This window comes from Spermophilus citellus, assembly GCF_964194105.1.
Source record: "Spermophilus citellus genome assembly, chromosome: X".
NCBI lineage: Eukaryota > Metazoa > Chordata > Mammalia > Rodentia > Sciuridae > Spermophilus > Spermophilus citellus.
In genome coordinates, this window is record NC_138190.1 from 36,956,909 (window position 1) to 36,984,572 (window position 27,664).

Below are 27,664 nucleotides of genomic sequence, written 5' to 3' on the forward strand. Positions count from 1 at the left end.
AGGTGTGCTTTTAGCAGACTTCCTTAAAAAAACCCTCTTTAAGAAATTCTTCAATATTTTGGCTTCTGTAAAACCCAAAATGATTGAAGAGAGTGACATCAGGAGAAGAATTGTATCATTTTAAATTCATCAGCCCTATTTAAAATACTGCAGCAAGCCAGGCATGGTAGTGCATGCCTATAATCCCAGCCACTCAGGAGCCTGAAGCAGGAGGATCATCAAGTTCGAGGCTAGCCTCTGCAACTTAGCAAAACCCTATCTCAAAATAAAAAGGACTGGGGATGTAGCACTGTGGTAGAGCACCCCTGGGTTTATTCCCCAGTAACACAAAGATAAATAAATAGATAAAAAATATAATAGTGCAATATGATTAAAGTTTTTCCTATGCCATAACCCATAGTTTTCAAGTTTTTGCATTTGAAAGTAAGTCAGATCACCTTATTCACACCATAAGACTTTAACAAACTGTAAATGTAGTGTGTGTGTATGTCTCTCTCTCTCTCTCTCTCTCTCTCTCTCTCTCTCTCTCTCTCTCTCTCTTCTCTCTCTCTCTCTCTCTCTCTCTCTCTCTCTCTCTCTCTCTCTCTCTCTTTCTCATCCATTTATGATTGTGGTTTCTCTGGGCTCTGTACACTCAAAGAAAACCACAGAACACTTGTGGGTCCTGGGACCTTTACTCCTAATTACCTCTGTTTGTCATGATTTGAGAGAGGGCTCCATAGATTTTAATATTTCCACTTAGACCTCTTCCCTCAAAAACACAGGTGGGAGAATTACAGGCTTTTGTCACACTTTAGACTATGAACTGCTTTCCAAGGTGGCCCCTCAGCTCCTACACAACAGTGAATGTCATAAATACTTGCTGATTTAATAGACAATCATGTTGTAGTGTGAAATCACACTTATGGTCTGAAATCCACACTCATGGTCTGAAATCCACACATATACACATACCATGGAATCCCAAATACTGCAAAACAGGTGCCTTCTACCCACCCCCACCCAGGTTAACCTTGAGGAGGTGTAGGTTTCTTACTCTGTATTCTATGTGGACATTAATTGATAGAAAAATGAGAGAAAGGAAAAGCTATAATACACATTGCTTTTAGTTTTGCTTTAGCAATCTATCTTACTTAGAAACAAAATGAGATTCAAGGTGAGATTTTTTCTCTTTTAATAATAAATGTGAAAAATTAAACATTGGATATAAAATCTATTTTTATAGTAGTCACATTTTATTTGATGACTTGTCTTCAAACTTAAGAGCCTTTCCTAACAATTTGATTCTGTTTACCAAAATATCCTAAATAAACATTTTGAAAGATTATGGCAAAAGTCCCTAAACTAATCCTAAACTAATCCAGTTGGGATATTTTTTTTTCTACAGGTGATCTTTGAATTTTATAGTGAAAAGGAGAGGGTGAAATGCATGATGATATACAAAATAAGTATAAAAAGGAGTTAGTCTTCTGAGTAGTGATTGTTTATTGCTGGCACCGAAAGGCATTTACCAAGTTCATTTGGAGTTAACATGCTAGATTAGGTTTTATTAAGGCTCCATGTAGGGTATGAAGAATCAGATCCTTTGCTTTTTGAGTTTGGTTATGGTCATATCAGCCACTTGTTTTTCTTATCTGTAATACAGGAATAATGAAAAATACTCTGAGGGATGGGTGTAACAGGCAACAAGGGAAGACATTTAGCATGGATCTGCAGGCTACTATGGAGATAAGATGCTTCCATGGGCACAACTACTATAGGTCCTGCTAATAAATGCTAGATTCTTTTGTATATAATTTTTCAAAATGTTATTAGTTTCTTATAATCTCCAAAGGTAGACAATGAGAGTTTTTGTTTGGTATTGTTGTAAACTCATGGATTTAAGTTGCTGTAGTTATTTTTATTTGATATTCAAATTGTTCCATCTTTGGACAGTGGAAGTTTATACAGGCAGGCTCTTGAATCTTTTTGACATAATCCTAGTACTCTGTTAGTGTTCTTGCTTTCTAGTATAATTTAATGTTCAAGGCTCATCTTGTACATTTCCTGCCTCAGATATATAATAGGTCACCGTAGTGATAAGTGAAATTTTAGAAATCAAAAGCTGGGTGTTTGGAATGCTCATTGCTACTGGGTAGGTTATTTTTTCTAGCCCTTCTCATTGGATGGGATGTGGAAATATTTTTTATTGAATGTATACAAATATGATACCAAAAATTCCTACTCCTACTTACGACTATATTTTTACTTAATCTCATCTTCTTTACATCTGCATTTTTTATCTCCATGCCCAAAATCCTTCTTAATGACAGCTGTAAAGATGTAGAATATAACTGCTCATGCCTTAGATAAAGTGTATGCATAACCATCCTTCCAAAAAGTACAGTAGGGAAATGGGAGTGAAAGAGTAACTTTTGGTAGAGACCTGACAAACAGTCCCTTAGCTAAGTGATCAGATCAAGGTCAACATCAGTAATCAATCAATTAATAATTTATTTATTTACTTATTTATGTTAGTTATGGCACTGAGGATTGAACTCAGAGGCTTAGCATGCTAGGCACACACTCTACCATTGAGCTACATCCCCAGTTCTTTTAAAAAATTTTTGACACAGGGTGTCACTTATTTGCCCAGGCTAGTCTCAAACTTGTGATCCTCCTGCCTCAGTCTTCCAGATAGCTGGGATTACAGGCGGGTGCCACCACACTTGTGGTATCAGGCTCTCTTAATATAATGTTAATCTACTACATTGTGCTCAACATTTATGATGTTACTATGTTAGTTCAAAAATATTATATCTTTATTAAAAGCTTTTATTTACAGATTAAAACCTGTTCTCATCTTTGTTTGAATCCATTTAATAAAGTATGAAGCATGATTCCTGTCTTTTGGTAACTTAGAATCTAGTGAGGGAAACTAGATCTAGGAAGAATGTCATCCTGATATAAACCAGAAGAGATAATCATATGGGATTTTAAGTTAAGCCATAGATATACTGAGAGCTGGTGTAACCAGGGAGAATCTTCAGGAAAATATACACTTCTGTTTATATGATCAGAATTTCTGGACATGGGACTTAGAAAATTCCCTAAACATAATTTGATTATTACCAGAAAACAAAATACATATTATCAAAATTATTACATTTTTGTCAACCAAGATGATTGAATTAGGAGATTTTTGAATCCCTTATGTTAGATAATAAAGTAAATAACTTAGTAAAATTCAGCAACTGTGTAATAAAATTCAGTTAATCAGTGTGGTCAGAATTTCTTAGAAAAAAACATCAAAATCAATGGAGTATGTGCAATGCCCTGCACTCATTTTATGGGTAGACCTGGTTAAATCTTGTATGTATAGCATTTAGATGTTAATAGTTCTCTTTTGTTTTCCCTTTAGGATTGGCTGCTGCCAAACTCTTATCTGAACATGAAGTTAATGTTTTGGTTTTAGAAGCTCGGGACAGAGTTGGAGGAAGAACATACACTGTGAGGGTAAGTGATTTTAATACTTGCATATGATTTATCTCACTCAAAACTGTAAGTGAGCTGGGCATGGTGGCTCATGCCTGTAATCCCAGCAGTTTGGGAGGCTGAGGCAGGAGGATTGTGAATTCAAAGCCAGCCTCACCAAAAGCAAGGTGCTAAGCAACTCAGTGAGACCCTGTCTCTAAATAAAATACAAAATAGGGCTGGGGATGGGGCTCAGTAGTTGCATGCCCCTGAGTTCAATCTCTGGTAACCCCCTAAAAATAGAATTGGAGCCTTTGGAAGTCACAGAACTGGAAGAAATATTAAGAATTCATGCATTTAAGCCATCTGTCCTCCATAGCTCTAATTTACTTCATGAAGTAAAAGGTCATTCTCATCAACAAGCACTCACTGAACAATGAAAACCTCTGACCTCCAGTTGCTCACATTCTAGTAAAGACAACAAGTATGAACAAATAACTTCAATATAGTGTCATAATTTCAAAACTAGAGACTGAAATCATCAAGTATGTAGTATCTCAGGTAGGGTTATGGTTTTGCTGGACTGGAAGTGACTATATACCCCAAACGCACACATACTGTGGGTTCCTTGTTTATTTATCCAGCAATACTCAGCTGATGGTCACAGTAAGCAGGAGCAAATGTATGTATTTTTGTGCAACTTTTCCCTTGGTTTTTGTTCAAGACGGGTCTGGATTATATGAGAAGGAACCCACAGTTCTTGCTAAACCACTGTCTTTTTTATACCATTCTGGAAAAGTGTACACTTATATTATTTACTAAAATAGTTACTACTAGTGTGTTTGCATGTGACTAAATCTGTGGGAGCTGATGGAAGTACACAGAGGGGGATGCAGGGTGGGAAGAAATAGGGCCAAAGATGGATGTTTGGTGAGCTTGTAGGTTAAAGGGGGGCGGGTGGGCAGAGACAGAAGGAACCAGAGAGAAGCTGTAGATGCAGAGGAGGTTAGAGCAGTGCTATGCCAGTCAGTGGAGGAAAGAGAAAGGGATGCTCAACAGACTCAGATGGTAAAGAATGAAGGCAGGAAAGAGGCCCTTGAATTTGGCAATTAGAAAGTCATTAATGAGACCCTTTGCTAGAACAAATAAATAAGAACTGTAAAGACTTAAGTGAGGATTGGCAAAAAGGGGAAAAATACAGACTTGTTGAATTGACTGGAAATAGAGAATGCATATATCTAACTAGAAGTTGTTTCAGTTAGATAATAGAATGGCCTAGGCAATGATAATAGCAGTGGATTAAGCCAAGCAAATATTCAATAATTTCACAGAAGTCTGGTGGTACATAGTCCAAGTTGGGATAGGGGTTCAGCTTTATCTTCAAGGCTTTAATCTATTGCTGTCCTTCTGCTCTGTCATTCTTTGCATGTTGATTTATGTTGCCTTCTGGTAACAAGGTAGATGCTGACATGTAAGCCATCAAGTCCTCATTCAAGGTAGGAAGGAGAGTGATCTTTACTGGAAGACTCAGGTAGACATTTGCTTCAGTTTCATTGGACAGAGTTAGGTCACCTGGCTCCCTTCAGCTGTAAGAAAGTCTGATATCTAACATTTCCAGACTGCAGAGTGTAATCAGGCAAGAGAAAGGTAACCTCAATGGTTATTGCAATAGCCAACTGATGACATTTGAACTCTGAACTCTTTCAGTCACACCATGCCATGCCCTTTCTATCATTTGGGTATGATATCTCTCATTCTAGTGAAGACAGCAAGTATGAACAAATAACTTCAATACAGTGTCATAATTTTGAAACTAGAGATGAGATCATCAAGTATGTAGTGTCTCGGCTAGGGTTATAGTTTTTCTGGACTGGAAGTGACTCTACACCCCAAACATACACACATATGCACATGCACACACATTCATATGATATTTGCTAGATATGTGAAGATGTATCTGAGGCCTTTTACTACTTGATTAGTTCTAATAGTGTTTCACAGCCTTGCTTTTCCAAGTGGGGTCTGTGGACCTGCAGCCTTGAAATCATCTGGGAACTTGATAAAAATGCAGAATTTTAGGCCATGTTCCAGACCTGCTGAATCTGAATCTGCATTTTGACAAGCTCACTAGGAGAGGCTACAAGAAGCACGGCTCTCTGGTATATACACACGTGCTTGCTTTCATTTAATGTTAATCTGGATTAAGTTTATTTGGAGAATTTCTGAGTACTCCTTTGGATGCAGTCTGCCATGGGTCTGGGAGTGAGGAAACTGGGATTCTATCCACTGTACTGGCCTGACATGGTGTCTTGGGTAAGTCCTGTTAGCATTTCACATCCCAGTTTTCTCATCTGAGTGATATGATACAATCTGGATGTCCTCCAGGAAGCTCCCTTCATCTTCAGATTCTAAACAGTGTATGGTATTGCAAAAAAATGGTTGCATATTCTGTCTTACATTTTTGGTAGATATGATTCTTCTGTCATTTTTTCTGAAAAATATTCCTTCATTTTGTAGGTAGTTATTAAGTTGTGCCTTATCCCTGCTTTTCTTATCTCTGAAACCTCTTGCTTATTAAATAGGAGCATCAGTCATGTTGCAGATTTTCAGTTAAGAACAGCTTTCTTTGCATAAGGGAAATGAGAAATCCAACATGCTTATCCCAATCTGTGTTATTGGCCTAAGCTGCTTGGCCGTGCTACATCATTTATATATGTCAGCACCAGACAGAACTATTACTGCATATTCATGATTCATGTACCTCTTAGGTATATGAGAAAGGAATCTCAGAAATGCCTGAAGTTACCACTTAGCATTAATATTTCATATGGAAGAAACAGAAGGCTTTTAAAAAGGACAAAAATGGTATTTAATAAGAAACTGAATCAAACATTGTTATAATTGTTTCTAGTAGCATTATCAATTAGGATAATTTTGGCAGAAGATGTCATAAAAACTACTTTACATCTTTAAGTACTGAAATGTCAAAAGATGGTATTTTCACCTGACAACTATTTTGATGGATTTTCAACTAGTTCAGAACATCCCAATTTTTTTTTAATATGATCCCTCCATGATTTTTCAGAGTCAAATTAATGAAGTTGAAATGCCCACAGGGCCACCAAAAGGTTGGTGTCTTTGTTTGCTAATATAGTTGCATCTCAGTGGCCTCCTCAAAGGCTGAGTAATAAGATCTAAATAAGGGCCCTAAAGACTAAGGTGCAACATAGCAGAAAACCATATTTCATTTCTAGTGTCTTCATGCTGAACCCAGAGCATCATATATAGAATGTTTTTGCTTTGTAAAAAGCATTCTGTAAAATGCCTCACTCTTTTTACTACTTCACTTAGGATTATTCACTTTAAAGAGATTGTCAGTGTTCTAAAGACATTTGAAAACTCTCAAGGGTCCTCTTGCTGTCTTTGATAAATCCTAGAAATTTACTGGAGTACTTGTTCTCCAATCTTAAAATGGAAATTAGAGTCTAGAGAAGTTTGGAGGACAGATTAAAGAAACTTTCATTTCTGCTATTATGGTAGCAAGGTAACCCTGAATAACTCCCCCCATTGAAATAAGAAAAATGCTGAATAAAATGCACTGTACAGATCTGACTGGGGAAGTTAGACATTTGTAGGTCCTCCTGGATATTGCATTGGCATCTCGAATTCAACCATCCCAAACTAAACTTCTTATGTTTCTCACTGAGACTGTTATTCCAGCATCTTTCCCCAAATAAGATGGCAACTCTGAAAAACACTTGGGGTAATGCTTAACACTGCCAGACCTACTGTATTCTTCCAGGAACTTATTTTGGCATTGTTTTAAAAACATATTGAAAATTCAATACTCCCCCCCACACATTTTCATTGCTACCTCCTTGCAGGAGCTACCATCATCTTTAGGGTAGATGACTGCAGTAGCCTTCTAACTGATTTCCCTGTCATTACTCTTGCTCCCAATAATCAATTGTTAGTGCAGCAGCAAGTCTTTAAAATCTAAGTCAGACATTAGCATTTCTCTCCTCAAAACTTTCCAAAGGCTCTCCTTGTCACTTAGAGCAAAAACCAGTGTGCATACATTGTCCTGTGAGGCTGGCCTGTTTCCCAATAGACTCTCTTTTTTTTCCATTTTTTTTTATTGGTTGTTCACAACATTACAAAGCTCTTGACATATCATATTTCATACATTAGATTGAAGTGGGTTATGAACCCCCAATTTTACCCCAAATGCAGATTGCAGAATCACGTCGGTTACACATCCACAATTTTACATAATGCCCTATTAGTAATTGTTGTATTCTGCTACCTTTCCTATCCCCTACTATCCCCCCTCCCCTCCCCTCCCATCTTCTCTCTCTACCCTATCTACTGTAATTCATTTCTCTCCTTGTTTATTTTCCCATTCTCCTCACAACCTCTTATATGTAATTTTGTATAGCAATGAGGGTCTCCCTTCATTTCCATGCAATTTCCCTTTTCTCTCCCTTTCCCTCCCATCTCATGTCTCTGTTTAATGTTAATCTTTTCTTCCTGCTCTTCCTCCCTGCTCTGTTCATAGTTGCTCTCATTATATCAAAGTAGACATTTGGTATTTGTTTTTTAGGGATTGGCTAGCTTCACTAAGCATAATCTGCTCTAGTGCCATCCATTTCCCTGCAAATTCTATGATTTTGTCATTTTTTATTGCTGCATAGTACTCCATTGTGTATAGATGCCACATTTTTTTTATCCATTCATCTATTGAAGGGCATCTGGGTTGGTTCCACAGTCTAGCTATTGTGAATTGTGCTGCTATGAACATCGATGTGGCAGTATCCCTGTAGCATGCTCTTTTAAGGTCTTCAGGGAATAGTCTGAGAAGGGCAACAGCAGGGTCAAATGGTGGTTCCATTCCCATCTTTCCCAGGAATCTCCAAACTGCTTTCCAAATTGGCCGCACCAATTTACAGTCCCACCAGCAATGTACAAGTGTACCCTTTTCTCCACATCCTCGCCAGCACTTGTTGTTGTTTGACTTCATAGTGGCTGCCAATCTTACTGGAGTGAGATGGTATCTTAGGGTGGTTTGATTTGCATTTCTCTGACTGCTAGAGATGGTGAGCATTTTTTCATGTACTTGTTGATTGATTGTATATCCTCCTCTGAGAAGTGTCTGTTCAGGTCCTTGGCCCATTTGTTGATTGGGTTATTTGTTATCTTATTGTCTAATTTTTTGAGTTCTTTGTATCCTCTGGATATTAGGGCTCTATCTGAAGTGTGAGGAGTAAAAATTTGTTCCCAGGATGTAGGCTCCCTATTTACCTCTCTTATTGTTTCTCTTGCTGAGAAAAAACTTTTTAGTTTAAGTAAGTCCCATTTGTTGATTCTTGTTATTAACTCTTGTGCTATGGGTGTCCTATTAAGGAATTTGGAGCCCAACCCCACAATATGTAGATCGGAGCCAACTTTTTCTTGTATCAGGGGCAGAGTCTCTGATTTGATATCAAGCTCCTTGATCCATTTTGAGTTAACTTTTGTGCATGGCGAGAGAAAGGGATTCAGTTTCATTTTGTTGCAAATGGATTTCCAGTTTTCCCAACACCATTTGTTGAAGATGCTATCCTTCCTCCATTGCATGCTTTTAGCCCCTTTATCAAATATAAGATAGTTGTAACTTTGTGGATTAGTCTCTGTGTTCTCTATTCTATACCATTGGTCCACCCACCTGTTTTGGTACCAGTACCATGCTGTTTTTGTCACTATTGCTCTGTAATATAGTTTGAAATCTGGTATCGCTATACCACCTGATTCACACTTCCTGCTTAGAATTGCTTTTGCTATTCTGGGTCTTTTATTTTTCCATATGAATTTCATGATTGCTTTATCTATTTCTACAAGAAATGCCGTTGGGATTTTGATTGGCATTGCATTAAACCTATAGAGAACTTTTGGTAATATCGCCATTTTGATAATGTTAGTTCTGCCTATCCATGAACAGGGTATATTTTTCCATCTTCTAAGATCTTCTTCTACTTCTCTCTTTAGGGTTCTGTAGTTTTCATTGTATAAATCTTTCACCTCTTTTGTTAGGTTGATTCCCAAGTATTTTATTTTTTTGGAGGATATTGTGAATGGAGTGTTTTTCCTCATTTCCGTTTCAAAAGTTTTGTCGCTGATATACAGAAATGCCTTTGATTTATGCGTGTTGATTTTATAACCTGCCACTTTGCTGAATTCATTTATTAGTTCTAGTAGTTTCTTTGTAGACCCTTTTGGGTCTTCTAGGTATAGAATCATGTCATCTGTAAATAGTGATAATTTAAGTTCTTCTTTTCCTATTTTTATGCCTTTAATTTCTTTCGTCTGTCTAATTGCTCTGGCCAGTGTTTCGAGAACTATATTGAATAGAAGTGGTGATAGAGGGCATCCCTGTCTTGTTCCAGATTTTAGAGGGAATGCCTTTAACTTTTGTCCATTCAGAATGATGCTAGCCTGAGGCTTAGCATAGATAGCTTTTACAATGTCGAGGTAAGTTCCTGTTATCCCTAGTTTTTCTAATGTTTTGAACATAAAGGGATGCTGTACTTTGTCGAATGCTTTTTCTGCATCTATCGAGATGATCATATGGTTCTTATCTTTAAGTCTATTGATGTGGTGAATAGCATTTATTGATTTCTGTATATTGAACCATCCTTGAATCCCAGGGATGAATCCTACTTGATCATGGTGCACAATTTTTTTGATGTGTTTTTGTATCCGATTCGCCAGAATTTTATTGAGGATTTTTGCATCTAGGTTCATTAGAGATATTGGTCTGTAGTTTTCTTTCTTTGAGGTGTCTTTGTCTGGTTTCGGAATCAGGGTGATGTTGGCCTCATAGAATGAATTTGGAAGAGCTCCCTCTTTTTCTATTTCCTAAAATAACTTGAAAAGTATTGGTATTAATTCTTCTTTAAAGGTTTTGTAAAACTCCGCTGTATACCCATCCCGTCCTGGGCTTTTCTTGGTTGGTAGTCTTTTGATGGCTTCTTCAATTTCATCCATTGATATTGGTCTGTTCAAATTATGTGTATCCTCCTGACTCAGTCTGGGCAAATCATATGACTTAAGAAATTTATCGATGTCTTCACTATCTTCTATTTTATTGGAATATAGGTTTTCAAAATAGTTTCTAATTGTCTTCTGTATTTCTGTAGCATCTGTTGTGATATTGCCTTTTTCATCCCGTATGTTAGTAATTTAAGTTCTCTCTCTTCTTCTCTTCGTTAGCATGGCTAAAGGTCTGTCGATCTTATTTATTTTTTTGAAGAACCAACTTTTAGTTTTGTTAATTTTTTCAATGGTTTCTTTTGTTTCAATTTCATTGATTTCCGCTCTGATTTTAATTATTTCTTGCCTTCTGCTACATTTGCTGTTGTTTTGCTCTTCCTTTTCTAGGGCTTTGAGATGAAGTGTGAGCTCATTTATTTGTTGTTTTTTTCTTTTTTTGAGGAATGACCACCAGGTGATGAATTTTCCTCTTAAAACTGCTTTCATTGTGTCCCATAGATTCCGATATGTTGTGTCTGTATTTTCATTTATCTCTAAGAATTTTTTGATTTCCTCCTTTATGTCTTCTGTAACCCATTGATCATTTAGTAGCATATTGTTCATTTTCCATGTGATGTAGGATTTTTCCTTCCTTCTTTTATCATTGATTTCCAGTTTCATTCCATTATGATCAGATAAAATGCAAGGTATTATCTCCACCCCTTTATATTTACTGAGGGTTGCCCTATGGCATAATATATGGTCTATTTTTGAGAAGGATCCATGTGCTGCTGAGAAAAAAGTATATCCATTTGATGATGGTTGATATATTCTATATATGTCAGTTAAGTCTAGGTTATTGATTGTGATATTGAGTTCTATAGTTTCTTTATTCAACTTTTGTTTGGAGGATCTGTCCAATGGTGAGAGAGGTGTGTTGAAGTCACCCATAATTATTGTGTTGTGGTCTATTTGATTCTTGAACTTGAGGAGAATTTGTTTTATGAACGTCACAGCACCATTATTTGGTGCATAAGTATTGATAATTGTTATGTCTTGTTGGTGAATGGTTCCTTTTAACAGTATATAATGTCCTTCTTTATCCCTTTTGATTAACTTAGTCTTGAAGTCGATTTTATTCTATATGAGGATGGCCACCCCTGCTTGCTTATGAGGACCGTGTGCATGGTATATTTTTTCCCATCCTTTCACCTTCAGCTTGTGTATGTCTTTTCCAATCAGATGTGTCTCCTGGAGGCAGCATATTGTTGGATTTGTTTTTTTAATCCATGATACCAGCCTATGTCGCTTTATTGGAGAGTTTAAGCCATTAACATTCAGAGTTACTATTGATATATGGTTTGTACTTCCATCCATGTTTGATTATTTATCCTTTTTTTAAAAAAATTTAGTTTGTTTCTCCATGATTATCTTTCCCCTCGCCCTCTGTCTTTACCGAGGCACTTCCTACTGATGGTTTTGGTTATTGTTTTTCATTTCTTCCTCGTGTAGTGTTTTGCTCAAAATGCTTTGCAATGCTGGTTTTCTGGCTGCAAATTCTTTTAACTTTTGTTTATCATGAAAGATTTTTATTTCGTTGTCATACCTGAAGCTTAATTTTGCTGGATACAGAATTATTGGTTGGTATCCATTGTCTCTCAGTGTTTGAAATACATTGTTCCATGACCTTCTTGCTTTCAGTGTCTGTGATGAAAAATCTGTTATTAACCTTATTGGTTTACCCCTGAATGTAATCTGTCTCCTTTCTCTTGTAGCTTTTAATATTTTCTCTTTGTTCTGTATATTGGATATCTTCATAACAATGTGTCTTGGCGTTGGTCTACTGTGATTTTGTGTGCTCGGTGTCCAGTATGCATCTTCAATTTGTATATCTGTTTCCTTTTTTATTTCTGGAAAGTTTTCTGTAATTATTTCATTCAGCAGGTTACTCATTCCCTTGGTTTGAATCTCTGTACCTTCTTCTATCCCGATGACTCGTAAGTTTGGTTTTTTTATGTTATCCCATAACTCTTGGATGTTTTTCTCGTGATTTTTTACCAGCCTTTCTGAGTTGGCTAGACTATTTTCAAGATGATATATTTTGTCTTCATTATCTGACTTTCTGGCTTCTACTTGCTCCACTCTGTTAGTGATACTCTCAATTGAGTTTTTAATTTGGTTTATCGTTTCCTTCATTTCTAGAATTATTGTTTGATTATTTTTTATAATCTCTATCTCCTGATAAAGATGCTTAACTTCTTCTTTTATCTGTTTATGTAATTCATTCTCAATGTGTTCTTTCGCTGCTTGAATTTGCTGTCTTGTATCCTCTTTAAGGTTCCATTCCATCTGTCTAAGGTGTTCCTTGAGTTCTTTATATGACCATTTTTCTGATGACTCTAGGTCCTCCTGAATATTTAGGCTGTCCTGCATTGTTTGTACTCCTTTTCTTCCTTGCTTTTTGAAGCTGCTCATGTTACTTCTTGTTCTGTTTGACTGATGAGTTACTGTTTACTCCTATAAATTTATTAGATGTTTGGGAGGAAAGGTATTAGAAGGGAAGGGAAGAAGTCACTAAAGAGAATGAGAGTAAGCAGGTAGAATTCAAGGAAGGGGGGATAAGATAATTGAAAAGAAATGAAAAGACAAAAGAAGAAAAAAAATAGGAAATAAAAAAAGAAAAAAAATTTAAAAACAATAATAAAAAAATTAAAATTAAAATTAGAAGAAAAAAAATTTTAAAAAAAATTGTAAAAAATTAAAAAAAACAACAAGAAAGAAAAATGAAAATGAAAGAAAAAACCCAAATCAGAAAAAAGAGAAAAAAAAACCTAATAAATGCAGTCTTAGAGTTTGATTAACTTCTCTTCCAGTAGGTGGCGCTGTGCACACCAGGCCAAGTTTCTCCTGTCAATATGCGGGAACCAATCACTGTGCAGCAGCTCCTCCCAGACTGGGCGAGTCTCCAATCCTGAGTGCCTAGGGCCTCCTCTTGTGTCTAGTCACTTCCCCACTTTTCCTCTAGCCAGGCCCCTCTCACGGGTGCCGCTCACCACAATACTGGCTACACGCCACATCTGCTGCTCCCGGGAGCCCTGTTTTCTGACTGACTGGGCACACTTTTCCAGTTTGCCATTCCCTTAGACCCTAAGTTTGTAGAGCTTGGGGCTGAGAATCCTCAGTGAATTTTACTTGCCCTCCGGTAGCCACTCCCCCGGTAGCTGGTGCAAGAGACCTCAGCTGTCAGCACTGGTGGGAGCGGTAGTTCCGCGCCGCGGGTCCCGCGCCACCTCTGATTCCCTGGGTCTGGCTATCGTGCTCACGGGAGAGCTGGGAGGGGCCCTTAAGGTTTCCCCGATGTGTGGAGAGTGAAGGCTAGGGAATTACACACCTGTAGCCGCAGGTTTCAATGAAGTTATCTCCTCCGCCGCAGTCTGATGACGTCAGTTCTCTTCCATGGTGGTATCTCTTGCAAATGGCGACAGTTCGTTTCCCTTTGCCGGACGACCAATGCAACGGGTGGGTCCTTACTGTCTCTCCCAAGCCCCGTTTCAAACCTCTGGCCACTACCTATGAAGGCTTGGTAGGCATTTACCTCCGTAGGATAAGAAGGGCTGACCAGTTGTTTCAGCCGGATGGATTAGTGCTGAGTCACAGCTGTTTGTCTGCGGGAAGCAGGCGAACGGGAGCTTGAATTCAGCCGATCCAGGCTCAGTGTGTGTTCTGAGAGGCCCAGACTGTTCGCCCCAGATCCACGTCAGCTCAGCATTGCCTAGTGATCCTTATTCTTGGTCTTCCATTCTCCAAGCTTCAGGCGTTCCCCGTATGGGCCACCAAATGCCGCAGTCTGGCTGGGCACAAAATAACCAAGCTGCCACAAAGCCTTGTAGGTTCAAACAGCAACCTTTATTCCCAAACTCTCACCGGCACACTACTCCCAATAGACTCTCTAACCTTATCTCCAGTTCTCTTTTCCTTGCTTACTCTGTTCTAGCTACATTGGCCCTCTTGCTATTTCTTAAACATACCGGGTATGCTTTTGCCTTAGAATCTTCACACTGGCTCTTCCTTCTGCCAGCAGTATTCTTTTTCTGGAAATAACAGATTGGGTAAATTATACCAAAGCACAATGAGACTAGATAGATTTCACCACGCACACATGTGTGCATGTATACACACTCATATATCTTCAGAGCATTAGAGAGCCAGAGAGGTAAGAATGTAGTGAAGAATTATGGGGCCAGTATCCAAAAAGGATTGACCTACCTTTTCCTGGGTATTAGGGAGAGTTGTTGGCTACTGAAAATATTTCTGGGAGACTGAGCAGTTCTTTTGATAGTTTTTTGAAGCTAGGATAATATAATGTCAATTCCAGAGCCCAACAAAGTATGTGTGTATATGGGGAAGGTTTTGGTCAACTCCTTGCTTTGGGTTGGGCTACATCTTAGGACTAATGGTGAACTGCAAGAGTACTAGGCCACATGTGCATTTCAGCCCAGCTTTTTTCCTTTTTAATTTATTTATAAACAATTTATTGGGGATAGAAATATTCAAGTGTTTGGGAATGTTTGTTTTGGTCAAATAAATGAAAACTTAAAGTACCATTTAAGTGTTTATAGGACTGTGCCTTTGATCAAACATTAAATAAAGTATGATTTGAAAGCTAAACTTAAAAACTTAGAAAAGAACTAGGATTTAGTGTTTGTAACTTTGAAAAATTGAGTAAATTTTAAAAATTGAGTTTTAAATCCAAAGTAATTTCTGAGTAATTGTTTCTATAGAGCATAAATGTCATCCTCATGGGCATCAAAAAACTCACAGGGAATGTCCACCCAAGTCACTTGGCCTTTTCAAGTACTATAGCTAAAGTACAGCATATAGCTAAAGGATTCTCCACACAGGCCAAATCAGCCACAAACATGTTTTCGTTGCGCCAGTAGATGTTTCTGAAGATTTTTAAAAATTAATTAACAGCATTAAAGATCAGAAACTTTCATCTGAAGAGATTTCTGACTTCTCTGGAAAACCAGAAGATCTGGCAACAATGAATCACATTTCCCACATGGAGCTGAGTAGCAAATGTCCCTCTGTTCATGTTCCTTCCAGTTAGTCAGTCTCCACTCATAATTGGACCTTACACCTGTCTGGCCCACATAGATGTTTGAGTATATAACCTCTTCATTTCAAGGTTCTTTGGGGTTCCTAACAGCTGATACTGTGTAGCCTAGGATAAGTACCCAAAAAAAGAGCAGACCCTGCCCTCTTCTCTGCTCTTACCATCCCCACTCCAGCTGGGCTGCCTTCCCATCCAGCTTGCCTTGAGGACTGATTCCAGTCCTTATAGGAAACATGTAAAAGTTCCAAGGCTGGACTTAATGTTTGCTGCTCTTGTCTTACCAGACACTTTACCTAAGCCATGTGAACTTCCTGATCAGTTCCTGTGAGCTTGATCACTTGCTTAGTTTGATGACTGCCTGACTTTGGTCTATGAGGGGTCCCAAACTCAATATTTTTAAATATATTTTTTATTTATACATTAACACAATATCTTTATTTTGTTTATTTTTATGTGGTGCTGAGAATCGAACCCAGTGCCTCACATGTGCCAGGCAAGCGCTCTACCACTGAGCCACAACCCCAGCCCCTCAAACTCAATTTATAAAGCTCCCACATCTGATAATTCTGTCATCCCATCTTTTTAAAAATCACTTCAGCACTGAAGAGGAATAAAGTTATTTTTTATTATGGTTAGTATCTCAGGCACTGGGTAGAAACAAACATAAATTCTCTCCGAGAAAGATATCTCCAAGGATTCAAATTATTTCTGCATGTTTTTCAAGTATATGGAGCACTACACAATAAAAATGTAATCAGGTAAGCAAGAAAAAAAGGCAGCATTCACACATAAGAACTGGTATAAACAACAAAATAGAAATTGAGGGGCTGGGGATGTGGCTCAAGTGGCAGCGCGCTCGCCTGGCATGCGTGTGGCCCGGGTTCGATCCTCAGCACCACATACCAACAAAGATGTTGTGTCCGCTGAGAACTAAAAAATAAATATTAAAAATTCTCTCTCTCTCTCTCTCTCTCTCTCTCTCTCTCCCTCTCCCTCCCTCCCTCCCTCCCTCCCTCCCCCCTCTGTCACTCTCTCTTAAAAAAAAATCTTCTCCAAAACACTTATGTATTATTTCTCTGTTTTCATTCTATCTTTAAAAAAAAAGAAAGAAATTGAATAGAGCCATAAGAGGTTATTACAAAAACATGGAGAAGACTGGGGTTGTGGCTCAGGGGTAGAGCACTTGCATGTGTGAGGCACTGGGTTTGATCCTTAGCACAAAATAAAAATAAATAAATAAAATAAAGGTATTGTGTCCATCTCTAAAAAAATATTTTTAAAAAAACATGGAGGAATTATAGTTCACCAAGATTTAATTCATTGATCAAATCATCGGGAAATATGTTAATAAGTGAAAGAAAATAGAGAAATGCAGTTAGGAGGGGGAAGGAAAACAATTTCAGTTTGAGAGCTTGCATATTTATAAATAATTTAGTAGATATATGAATATTTTTATGGTTTTTAATATTCCTTTCCCATGATGCATTCTTCCCTGGAAGTGTTTTCAAATATCAAGAGCTCATCAATGTAAGCTGATTTAAGATTTTTTTCCTGATAGAAATAAGGGAATTAACTCTAATAAGTCTCTGGATGGCTCCTCCAGCAATAACTCCAGAGAAAAACATACATAATAACTTGAATGTGTTGCAGAGGATCTAGACTGGTAGGATTTACTACAGAGTTCTTTATTCCTTATGTGTTATATTGCTGATCGGCCACACCAACAGCTCTGCAAATGAAGGTGCTTAGTGAAGTGTCAGACAATGTTATGCCCCAATTCTTGAGAGAAAGAAAAATGATTGCCATTTTCAGTTGTACTTTATAAGGGGAGATGTAAAGCACAGTTAATTTTGCAAAATAAATGGAGTTATTTTTTATGAGACATAAAGACTTTTTATTTCCAAGTCTTAACTAAAGCCTTCTGACCACTTTTTCTTTCTGCAGAATGAGCATGTTAATTGGGTAGACGTTGGTGGAGCCTATGTGGGACCAACCCAGAACAGAATCTTACGTTTGTCTAAGGAGCTGGGCCTACAGACTTACAAGGTGAACATCAAAGAGCGTCTTGTTCAGTATGTCAAGGTAAGTCTGAGTTTTTATCCAGATGACCAATGGGGGAGCATTTTATTTAAGAAAACATTTTGTTTGTATGTTTGTTGGTATTTGTCTCAAAGCGATCATAAAAATTAGGCTCTTTTCCTTTTTTCATTTAAGAAAGTTGCTAAGGACTCCTGGAAGCACTGTGGGAGATCACGTCTCACCTTGGTCCTCTTCCCTGTTGCCCACTATGACTCTCATAAGTTGTACCTTCATTCCCCTTCCTAATATATTTGCAGAGCCCTGGGGTTAGGGGTGCTTGCAACAGATATGGTTTCATGCATACACCACACACACACACACACACACACACACACACACACACTACCCCAGCCCCAGTCAACTCCTGAATCATTTAGGAGCCATCTCTAAGATCCCAAGGAACTCAATAGTTTAAGATTACTTCTTTAGTCTTTGAACTGGTTCTTCCTCCAGTTCAAAGTGTTAGCTAGATGTTTTTTTAGCACTTGATCATTTCCTTTGTACTTGGCTCTGACTCAGGAAGTCTAGCTCCCGAAGTCTAGTGCATTTTCCTACTGTTTATACAAGAGTTTGTTTAAACTTGAGCTGTTCATATCCACCTAAGAAACAGCAGCTGTTGCCACTGTTATTCTTTCTCATTGAAGCAAACATGGAATGACTAGAGTCTGGAAATATGTCTTGAGAACTTAAGTTTCCCATCTGACATTGCAGCTCACTTCTTGGAATTTGCAGCACAAGGGCAGGGGTTATTTACTCATTCTAATGGCAGGATTCCCATGCCAGTAACCACATCACTTATCAGCAGACACATCTCCCCCTGACTCCACTGCAGGCAGTCACCGTGGGTCTGGAGGCTACAGCACTTAGGGAGCATCCTGGGAATTAAGGAAACTTGTGGTATATGCATACCAAAACTTGGGCATCATTATGCCCAAGCATGAAATCAGGAATCATGGCAAACTATGATAGCCATGTTGTTTGCAATGCATGGGAGAATCTGGCAGTAACAAATGCAAAAAAAAAAAAAAAAAAGAACAGTAGCTTTTAGAAAAGTTGTGGGTACAGAGATTAAGGGAGGAATAAAGAAGTATTAAAAAATAATACAAAGTCTCAGTTTGGGCTATATCTCAGTGGTAGAGCACTTGCCTAGAATGCATGAGCCCCTGGATTTAATCCTCAATAGGCATAAAAAATGTTGGCTTTACTAGGGCACCATCAGAAAGGAGAATACCTTTTGCTTCCCCATTTTCTCTTTCCTGTTTACTGTGGAGTTTCCTTAAGTTAGTAAGAAATAACAATAGTAAGAATAATAGCGCCAAGTGCAGAGGTGCACACCTGTCATTCCAGTGGCTCGGGAGCCTGAGATGGGAGGATTGCGAGTTCAAAGCCTCAGCAAAAGTGAGGCCCTAAGCAACTCAGTGAGACTCTGCCTCTAAATAAAATACAAAAAATGGGGCTCTAGATGTGGTTCAGTATTCAAGTGCCCCTGAGTTCAATCCCTGGTACCCCCCCCAAAAAAAAACAATAATAGCAGCTAAAAAGAATAATAGTCATTGAGCCCTTTTACATTCTTGCATTTAATGTGAGGAGGGAAGCCTAACCCTTTGCAATCAACTACAAATTAAACAGTCATGGAAATTCACTCTCAACTCCAACTGGGAAGCAAATGAGTGTGATGATTACTTGCCATCTAAGCAGATTCACGCTTATTATCTATTTATCCCTAAGATTCAGGCATTGAGAGATTTTTTATTTTACTTGGAATAAAATAAAACAAACAACTAAGTACTTTTATGCATGAACTAATTAAAATCTTACATGTACCCCACTGGGCTGCATAATTATCCTCATTTTACAGATGAGAAAACTGATGTTCAAAGAGGTAAAGTGATGTCAAGGTTAAAAACCTAGTAGCATTCTATTAATCCTTGAATGCATATATGGTCTCAGAATTGAAACTAAGGGTTCTGAACAGAAGCAGGGAGGGCCTCCAATGTTTGTTTAATAACCAAACACATATCTATTGTAAGGTATCTCACCACCAATTTCACTGAAGCTTGACTCATATGATGAGCAGATGCTGTTACTGAAAGACCACCCTTCTTTTACTTCCTTACTCTTCTTCCAGTCTCATGTTCCTTTATGTACATTTTGAAAACTGGGGAAAAACTGGAAATTTGTAGGTGTGTCCTCAAACTAAGTACCTACTAGTCTCCCAGCTATACCCACTCTAAGACATGGTGGTAAGGTGTGATTTTAAAATGGCTCCCACAACCAGCTTTGGTAATTCAACTCCTCATTATTCTTGATGGAGGAAAGGTGGAATTAGAATGAGAAAGTGCTATTTCAGAATTTTGACTGTCGAAGGTTATCAACAGATGATAGTATGCTGTCCAACCTTCCTGACAGAACCTGTGAGTTAAGTGTTATTAGTTAAATATCAGGCTTTCCAATGACTACAATTTTTCTGGGCTTCATAGGGAACCCTGGTTTCAAGAAATCCAGGTCTGATCATTTTATATTCTTAGAGGCTTTGCTTCAAGCTTTACTAGAGGATGAACTGTCTTAAAGAAATGTTGTTTGCTATATCATATGCCTAATTTAAGGAAAGAGATATGTTAGGATAGTATCTATGGTCGCTTTCTTTGTTGCTGCTGTTGAGTCCTTCTCTAAATTTAGGTCTATGCCATCCTTGATAGTCCTACTTCTAAGAAAAAGCACAGCTTCACCTTTCTAGAGGTGGGAGTTACTCAAATCCTACCATATTTTTATTTCACAAAAACACAAGTGTGGCTGTCACATATATAACATACTAGAAAAAGGAATCTTGTTGTGGCTTTGGATTTGGTAGCCTGAAGATGCTTTCAAGAATGTAATTATTTTTAAAAGAATGTAATTGATAACCTTTGGCTTGTTGCCATTGCATGGCCATGCACATTAACATAGTAATATGTAATAATAGGTAATATTAGATCACAATTATTGAACATGCAGAATCTGATAGGTTTGGCACTAAGACTTGTGCTTCAGCTGCACTTTAGACAGCAAATATCTTGTTTAAATCTACACTGCAGTAGTCAATTCCTCAAAGTCAGCCTTGTTCCCATAGTAATGATAAGGATGGTTCTTCTTTACTGAGTCCCATATCACAGAAAAGGTATGAAGGCAAGATATTTAGTTCAATATTGTAGATAAGATTGTTAATAACTCCACTTATTTAAAACTGTAAAACATCACAACTATCAGTTCTCTCCACTTCTAGGGGAGAAATGGATTTTCTAGCATGATAGGATATTGGGTTAGTAATACAAATTGTCTTGTGACACTCTATATTGCCTTGTGACAGCCCTGGCTTCTGTAATCTAATACAGTGTATTCCTTTCTGTAAATAACAAAGAAATTACTATAGTGAACAGGTTTTATGAATGTTATAAATTGCATATGGCTTTATTTGAAAGATTATATCTACCAGTGAAGTTAATATAAATTAATTGTGTTGTCTTTAACCCAAAAGGTGGATTTTAAATGGCATCATTTAAATATATTTAACACATTTTCTGTCATTTCTTTTCTTTTGGATGGTAAGAGAAGCAGCTATCCCTGAATGCCTATTGGATCGATTCATTACTTGCATTAGTAAATAAGATGCTCCCTCATTAAGTTTGTTTTATTAGCAAGTTTTGTTAAGTTGGGGCGACCTTATATTGAATTTTGTAGGCCAGGTCTTATAAAAGAAAGAGGAAATGCCCAGTTTCTTTTTTTGCTTCTTTGGATTTCTCTAGATCACAATTGCAGGTAGAGTGAATGGTGTGGAATGGGAGAACCCAGCCAGAGATGGAACAAGGCATTTTTGCCAGAGCTTATTTGCAGGAAAAATTGACATATTTCTGCATTCTTGCTTTCTCCCTGCTTTTCCCGTCCTCTCTAAATAAAACTAGAGACTCTAAACATGTACCACCCATTTGTTTTTGAGTGGCATGATAAAGATTTATTTAAAACAACAAAGGCTTTCCTGATAATAATAGCTCAGCAAGCAATTTTCCTAGTATTGGTTCTATTCTGCCTGCAGCCATTCACTCCTGGTTTCTATGCCTATGACTAAAGTCAAAAGCTCTTCAGACAGTGTGTGTCCTGGAATACTAAATAAATTTTCTTGGTTACTAAGAGATGAACTTAGTTTTAACAAGTAAGTTGTGTAGAAGGTAGTGTTTTGTGTTAATTTGTTTTAATGCTTATCAGATATACTTGTGTTTTTGACCTCTTTCTTAAGACTGTTTCCTTTGAATAAGGGACATTTAATTTTAAGTTTCTTTTAGCACCTTTTCTATATTAACTCATGGAAGGCATTTCTTTTGTCTCCAAATGAAGTTATATTTTTCACTTTCAGCACCTTTTGGAAAGAAATTTAAGAAGCTGAATATGTTAAGCCCTTATAGGGGTATTGCTTGTCCTATCACTACGTTCAAATACTTAAATTCATGATACATACAATAATGCTTTCCATCTGCACTGTACTTTACATAGAGATGTCTTTTTAAATATTTATTTTTAGTTGTAGTTGGACACAATACCTCTATTTTATTCATTTTTATGTGGTACTGAGGATTGAACCCAGGGCCTTGCACATGCTAGGCGAGCACTCTACTACTGAGCCCCAACCCCAGCCCTACATATACATATAGATGTTTTATGTCATTTGAATTTCCCAATTATAAGTAAGTTTTTAAAAAGAGAAGCTATAAACATTTATATATTTTCAGTTTTATCTATCAAATAAAATATAAATATATATGGATAAAGAAAATGTGGTATATATACACAATGGAGTTTTATTAATTATAAAGAAAAATGAAATTATAGTATTTGCAGGAAAATGGATGGAATTAGAGACTATCATGTTCAGTGAAATAAATTAAACTCAGAAGGCTAAGGGTCATGTGTTTTCTCTCATATTCAGAAGCTAGAGAGGAAAAAGGAAAACAAAGAGGGGGTGGGTCTCCTAAAAATCAAAGGGAGATCAGTAGAGGAAAGGGACAAAGGGGTGGGAAGTGGGGAGGAGGTGGGGGAGTGTTGGGGAATGATATGGACTAAATTATATTGTTATATTGTGTGCACATATGAATATGTAACAACAAATCCCATCAATATGCACAACTATAATGCACCAATAAAATGTGGAAAAATTATATATGGAGGTAGCTTATTAAAAATAGTGTTTGGTAATCTCCACCACCCCCCTTTAGAAAATACCTAATTTGCTGCTTCTGTGTTAACCAGAGATCTTAATGAGAGTTGCTCTTATAAACTTACACTAGGGCTGGAGGTAGCTCAATGGTAGAACTCTGGACTAGCATGCATGAGGCCCTGGGTTTGTTCTCCAGCACAGCAAAGAAATGAGAGGAAATGGCTATACTTTTAAGGGATAAATCTATTTGGTTTCTAGAATATGAAGTTTCTACTCAGCAGAAGCAATAGCCCAATATAGTGAAGCAAGGTTAATTGTTAGATATTTTTTCTTCCATTCATTTTTTCCCACAAGAAATTAATTAAAAAACAACTATGGGTAAATGACAGAAAGATCCATAGAGGGGGAGGGAGTGGGAAAATGGAAGAGGAAAGAGAGGTACTGGGGTTTAAATTAGAATAAAACATATCCTATGTTTGTATACTTACATCAAAATGGATTCTACTGTCATGTATAACTAAAAAGAATCAATAAAATAAAATAAAAATGAGGCAAAATACAATACATTAAACTTACCATCTTCATCATTTAGTTTAGTAGCATTAAATGCATTCACATTGTTGTACAACTATCATCACTGCCATTTATCCACAGAACTTTTTTTTCAGTGCTGTGGATAGAACTCAGGGCCTTGCATATGTTAGGCAAGTACTCTACCACTGGGCTACATCCTAGCCCCACAGAACCCTTTTATTTTTTCTTCCATTTATTTAAATTTTTAGATGGATTTTGTTGTAGCTGAGGCTGGCCTCAAACTTGGGCTCCTCCTGTCTCAGCCTCTCAAATAACTCGGATTATAGGCATGTACCACCATGCCTAACTTCCTTCCTCTTTTTTTCTTTCTTTTTTCTGTTCAGTACTGAATTATTCCAGGGGCACTCTAAAACTGATCTACATCCCCAGCCCTTTTTATTTTTATTTTTGAAATTTTGAGATACAGGGTCTTGCTACATTGCCCGGTTGGCCTTTAACTTGTGATGCTCCTGCCTCAGCCTCCTGATCACCTGGGATTAGAGGCATGCACCACAGAACCCAACTCTTTCATTCATTTTAATAGGGGCTAATTCACTATAGATATTTTGTCTAACCATTCATTGAGACCTGGTCCTAGAGTCACCCTCCTGCCTTGGCCTGACCTCCTCTAACAGCCCAGAAAATGGGGTAGATCAGATACAAAGAATTTCTCTCACACTCAGTCTGCAGAACTTTGCAATCACCTCCTCTTTTAGGTAAATGCCCAAAAGAACTTTATAAATGGAATGAAATTTTAAGTAAACAGTTTCCCCAGGAGAAATTGTTCTCATCTCCATGATAAAACCTAACTCCTAGAGATTCTGACCTCTCAGGTTAGAATGTAGGTTACCCATTGGAGATTAAAATCTCTTCCTTCCCTATCCCTTTTTGCTTTTTTGTTCCAAATTCACTCTCTGCAACCTCTATCCCTTCCCCACAGCACATATGCACTGCCCCACCCACAAAGCTCAATCCTGGATCCTGAATTTCAAACAATTGCAGTTACCTTCTAACAGGTAAAACCTTTTAAACCCTCCAATGTCCTAGGAATCTCATATCTGGTCCATTATGAGCACTTCCTGAAGAAGGGAAGCTCAGTTGTTCCATGAGCCCACATTTACCCAGACAGAAAATCTTTTTTGTTGTTGCACATCCTTACACCCAATAGGACTGATGGCTGCCATGTAGCTCTCTGTCTCAGGTATGGACTCAAAGGTTTTTCACTTCTGAGTTGAATTCAAAGAATAAATATCTTTTGAAGACCAATGGGTCTCATAGTTTTAGTGACAGTTATTCCTACTTTAGAGATGAGAGAAATTTGTAAGAATGATTGTTTGCCTCAAGGTCCTAACAGAAATGAGAGAGAAAGACAGAGGTGAAAGCTTAGTCAATCACGAACCTCCGCAAACCCAGAACTTAAAACTGAAAAGAGACAATCATGATAATAATGTGGATATTTGATATTCAAGCAGCCTGGTACTGTTTTCATAGCACTTCATTTTATTTTTTTGCTTTGTGTTTGGGTTTCATGCAATCAGAAGAAAATTCTCAATGAAGTCACAGAAACTTTGAATGTTAATTACCATTGAGTGTAATGGACAGTTTGATCCTGAAGGCTAAGGAAGTGAGTTTTTTCATTTCATAGAAGACTAAAATGTCATGTCAAGTTTTTCAAACAAAGGGAATGACTACTGAACTCATCCATTTCCTTTCATTCCCATTGCACTCCTGTAATTTTTCAGACTGAAATGATACCCGGTGAACTGCTAGCTGATATTTAATGTTGTGTGTTTGCCAAGGTACCTAGTGGCCTCATTTCTACAGCCATATCCAAGAGATAAATGTTTCTGAAAAACATCAGCTTCAGAGACAATGGGAGGAAATCTCTCTGGCTCACATTTGCTGACCTGCCACAGGTGGTAAAAGTAGAGCATGGATACAGTTGTTAATCCACATGATTATTTTAACACCCACCACTGGAATAGTCTTGAATGTCAACAAATTCACCCAATATTTAGATTTTAAAAAATACTTCTCTGAAAGTCAGATGTCAGGAAGACTGTATTGAGAGTCTAGTGGCTCCTAGCCCTACTCCATGCTATCATCTTGTCTCTGCTCTCATGATCCTGGAGCCATCATTGAAGTGACTTCATCCAGGAGAAGGACAAGGCTACAATATCCGCCCCATCTGTATGATACATAACATGGACACCCTCAGTTAACATCCTAGCTAGAAGCTCTGCTTTGCTTTGTGTCCTTTTCACTTTCTGTGACATAATTTCTCACTGCACTCTCTGGTAACAAAGAGGGAAGGGCTCAGCACACAGACTTAACACAGAGCCTGTGGTGCATTTGCAGTTTTAGCTAGATGTGCAAGGAATTTCATCTTTCCTATTTGACTCAGTGTTATGGGATGATATAGTCTTTTGGTCAGAATGGATACAAATGAGAATGTCCTCCCATGGGTAGCACATGGAAAATAAGTATTCTGGTTATCAAAGCTCCTCTTTCATTCCATGTTTCTCTGTGTTATATCTTGGGCTCCTGGCAGGGCCTGTCAGAATGTGAAAAAAAATGCCTGGGGAAATATTTCCTGAGTGTTCTCTAAACAACATCAATCTCAAAAATGTTTTGAAGTAGAGAGGGTCTGGTGGTCAGATAAATTTTGGAAGTATTCCAGATGCCCATTAGCAAATTAGAAATCCTTTGAGGTCTGGAAGTAAAAAAGCCTGTTTATAAACCAAGATTCCCAAGATTTATGACCATGGAACCTGTTTTCATATAGCATCTGTAAAGATCACAGTGAGAAATACTAACAAAGTAAATGATCTTATTAGGTCCTCTAGGGGATTGACTCTTCCATCTTTTTCTGTTCCCTTCAGCATTTTACACATAGTGAATTCTGGTCAATTTGATAGTAATGTCAATCCTGGTCATTTTGGCAAAGGTTTATATGTGGAACTGATATTTTAAAATGAGTGCTAAGTTGACATTCACTAGAAGGTTTAATTTGAGGAGAGGAAAAGGAGAAGTTTTTTTTGTAGAAATTTATGGGGTCCTTTCTGGAGCCTGGAGAAGCTAGATGTTATATGATTTGGGCTATAAAAGCAATGATTACATTCCTCTTGTTATTCCCTTTTTTTCTTGCAATACTATAGATTGAACTCCAGCACCAAGTAAATCTCTTTTTTTTTTTGCATTACAATTCTTATTACACGTATACAGCACAATTTTTTATATCTCTGTTTGTATATAAAGTATGTTGACACCAATTCATGTCTTCATACATGTACTTTAGATAATGATGTCTAATACATTCCACCATCCTTGCTAATCCCGTACCTCCTGCCTTTCCCTCTCACCCCTCTTCCCTATCTAGAGTTCCTCTATTCCTCCCATACTCCCCCTCCCTACCCCCCTATGAGTCAGCCTCCTTATATCAGACAAAACATACAGCATTTGTTTTTTTTGGGGGGGGGATTGGCTAACTTCGCTTAGCATTATCTTCTCCAATGCCATCCATTTACCTACAAATGCCGTGATTTTGTTCTCTTTTATTGCTGAGTAAAATTCCATTGTGTATGTATGCCACATTTTTTTATCCATTCATCCACTGAAGGGCATCTAGGTTGTCTCCACAGTTTAACTATTGCAGCACCAAGTAAATCTCTAGCTCTTTTCGTATTTTTGGGTCTTGCTAAGTTCTTGAGGGTCTCGCTAGGTTGCTGAAGCTGTCTTGAACTTGTGATCCTCATGTTTCAGCCTCGCATGTTGCAGGTTATTCCTTCATTTGTCAATTTTTTGGAACCCTCCTATGCATAGAGCAGTATGGGAGATATGAATTCATGTGAGACATAGTCCTTCTTCACAGGTGCATTGAGATTAGTCAGGAAAGTGAGACATGTACATAAATCATTTTAATGCAGTGTCATGACTAGTGAGGGCCAGGGGCAATGAACAAGGTGCTGTAGTCCAACAGAGGAAATAGAAGTGGTTTCTGACTTAGGAAAATAGGTAGGATGTTTGGAGCTATGTCTATCTTCAGTCAGTATCCCATTCAGACATACAACCTCCGGGCCTAGAAGTATATCTTGATATACTTCTAGGAGGATCAGCTCAGTGACATTGCAGAACTGATATTTCTGGGAATCTAAGACATGGGGTTATGAGTGACAAAGGGGGAGTTTGAACCAAGAGCATGGAGACATGAACTACATGCCTTTGCCATGCACCAGCTGGGTTTAAGCAAA

General features: G+C 37.8%; 2 protein-coding genes across 7 annotated transcripts in view; both read left to right on the forward strand.

The window, feature by feature from the left end:
* LOC308638858 (uncharacterized protein) overlaps positions 1–27,664 on the forward strand; it is a 547,213-nt gene that overhangs the window by 195,411 nt on the left and 324,138 nt on the right. The gene's annotated exons all lie outside the window — the stretch shown is intronic.
* Positions 1–27,664, forward strand: part of MAOA (monoamine oxidase A) — a 79,945-nt gene that overhangs the window by 13,858 nt on the left and 38,423 nt on the right. The window contains exons 2-3 of the mRNA XM_081276747.1: positions 3,401–3,495; positions 17,522–17,659. Of these exons, the coding sequence (XP_081132873.1) occupies positions 3,401–3,495; positions 17,522–17,659 (233 nt within the window). The remainder of the gene's footprint in view (positions 1–3,400; positions 3,496–17,521; positions 17,660–27,664) is intronic.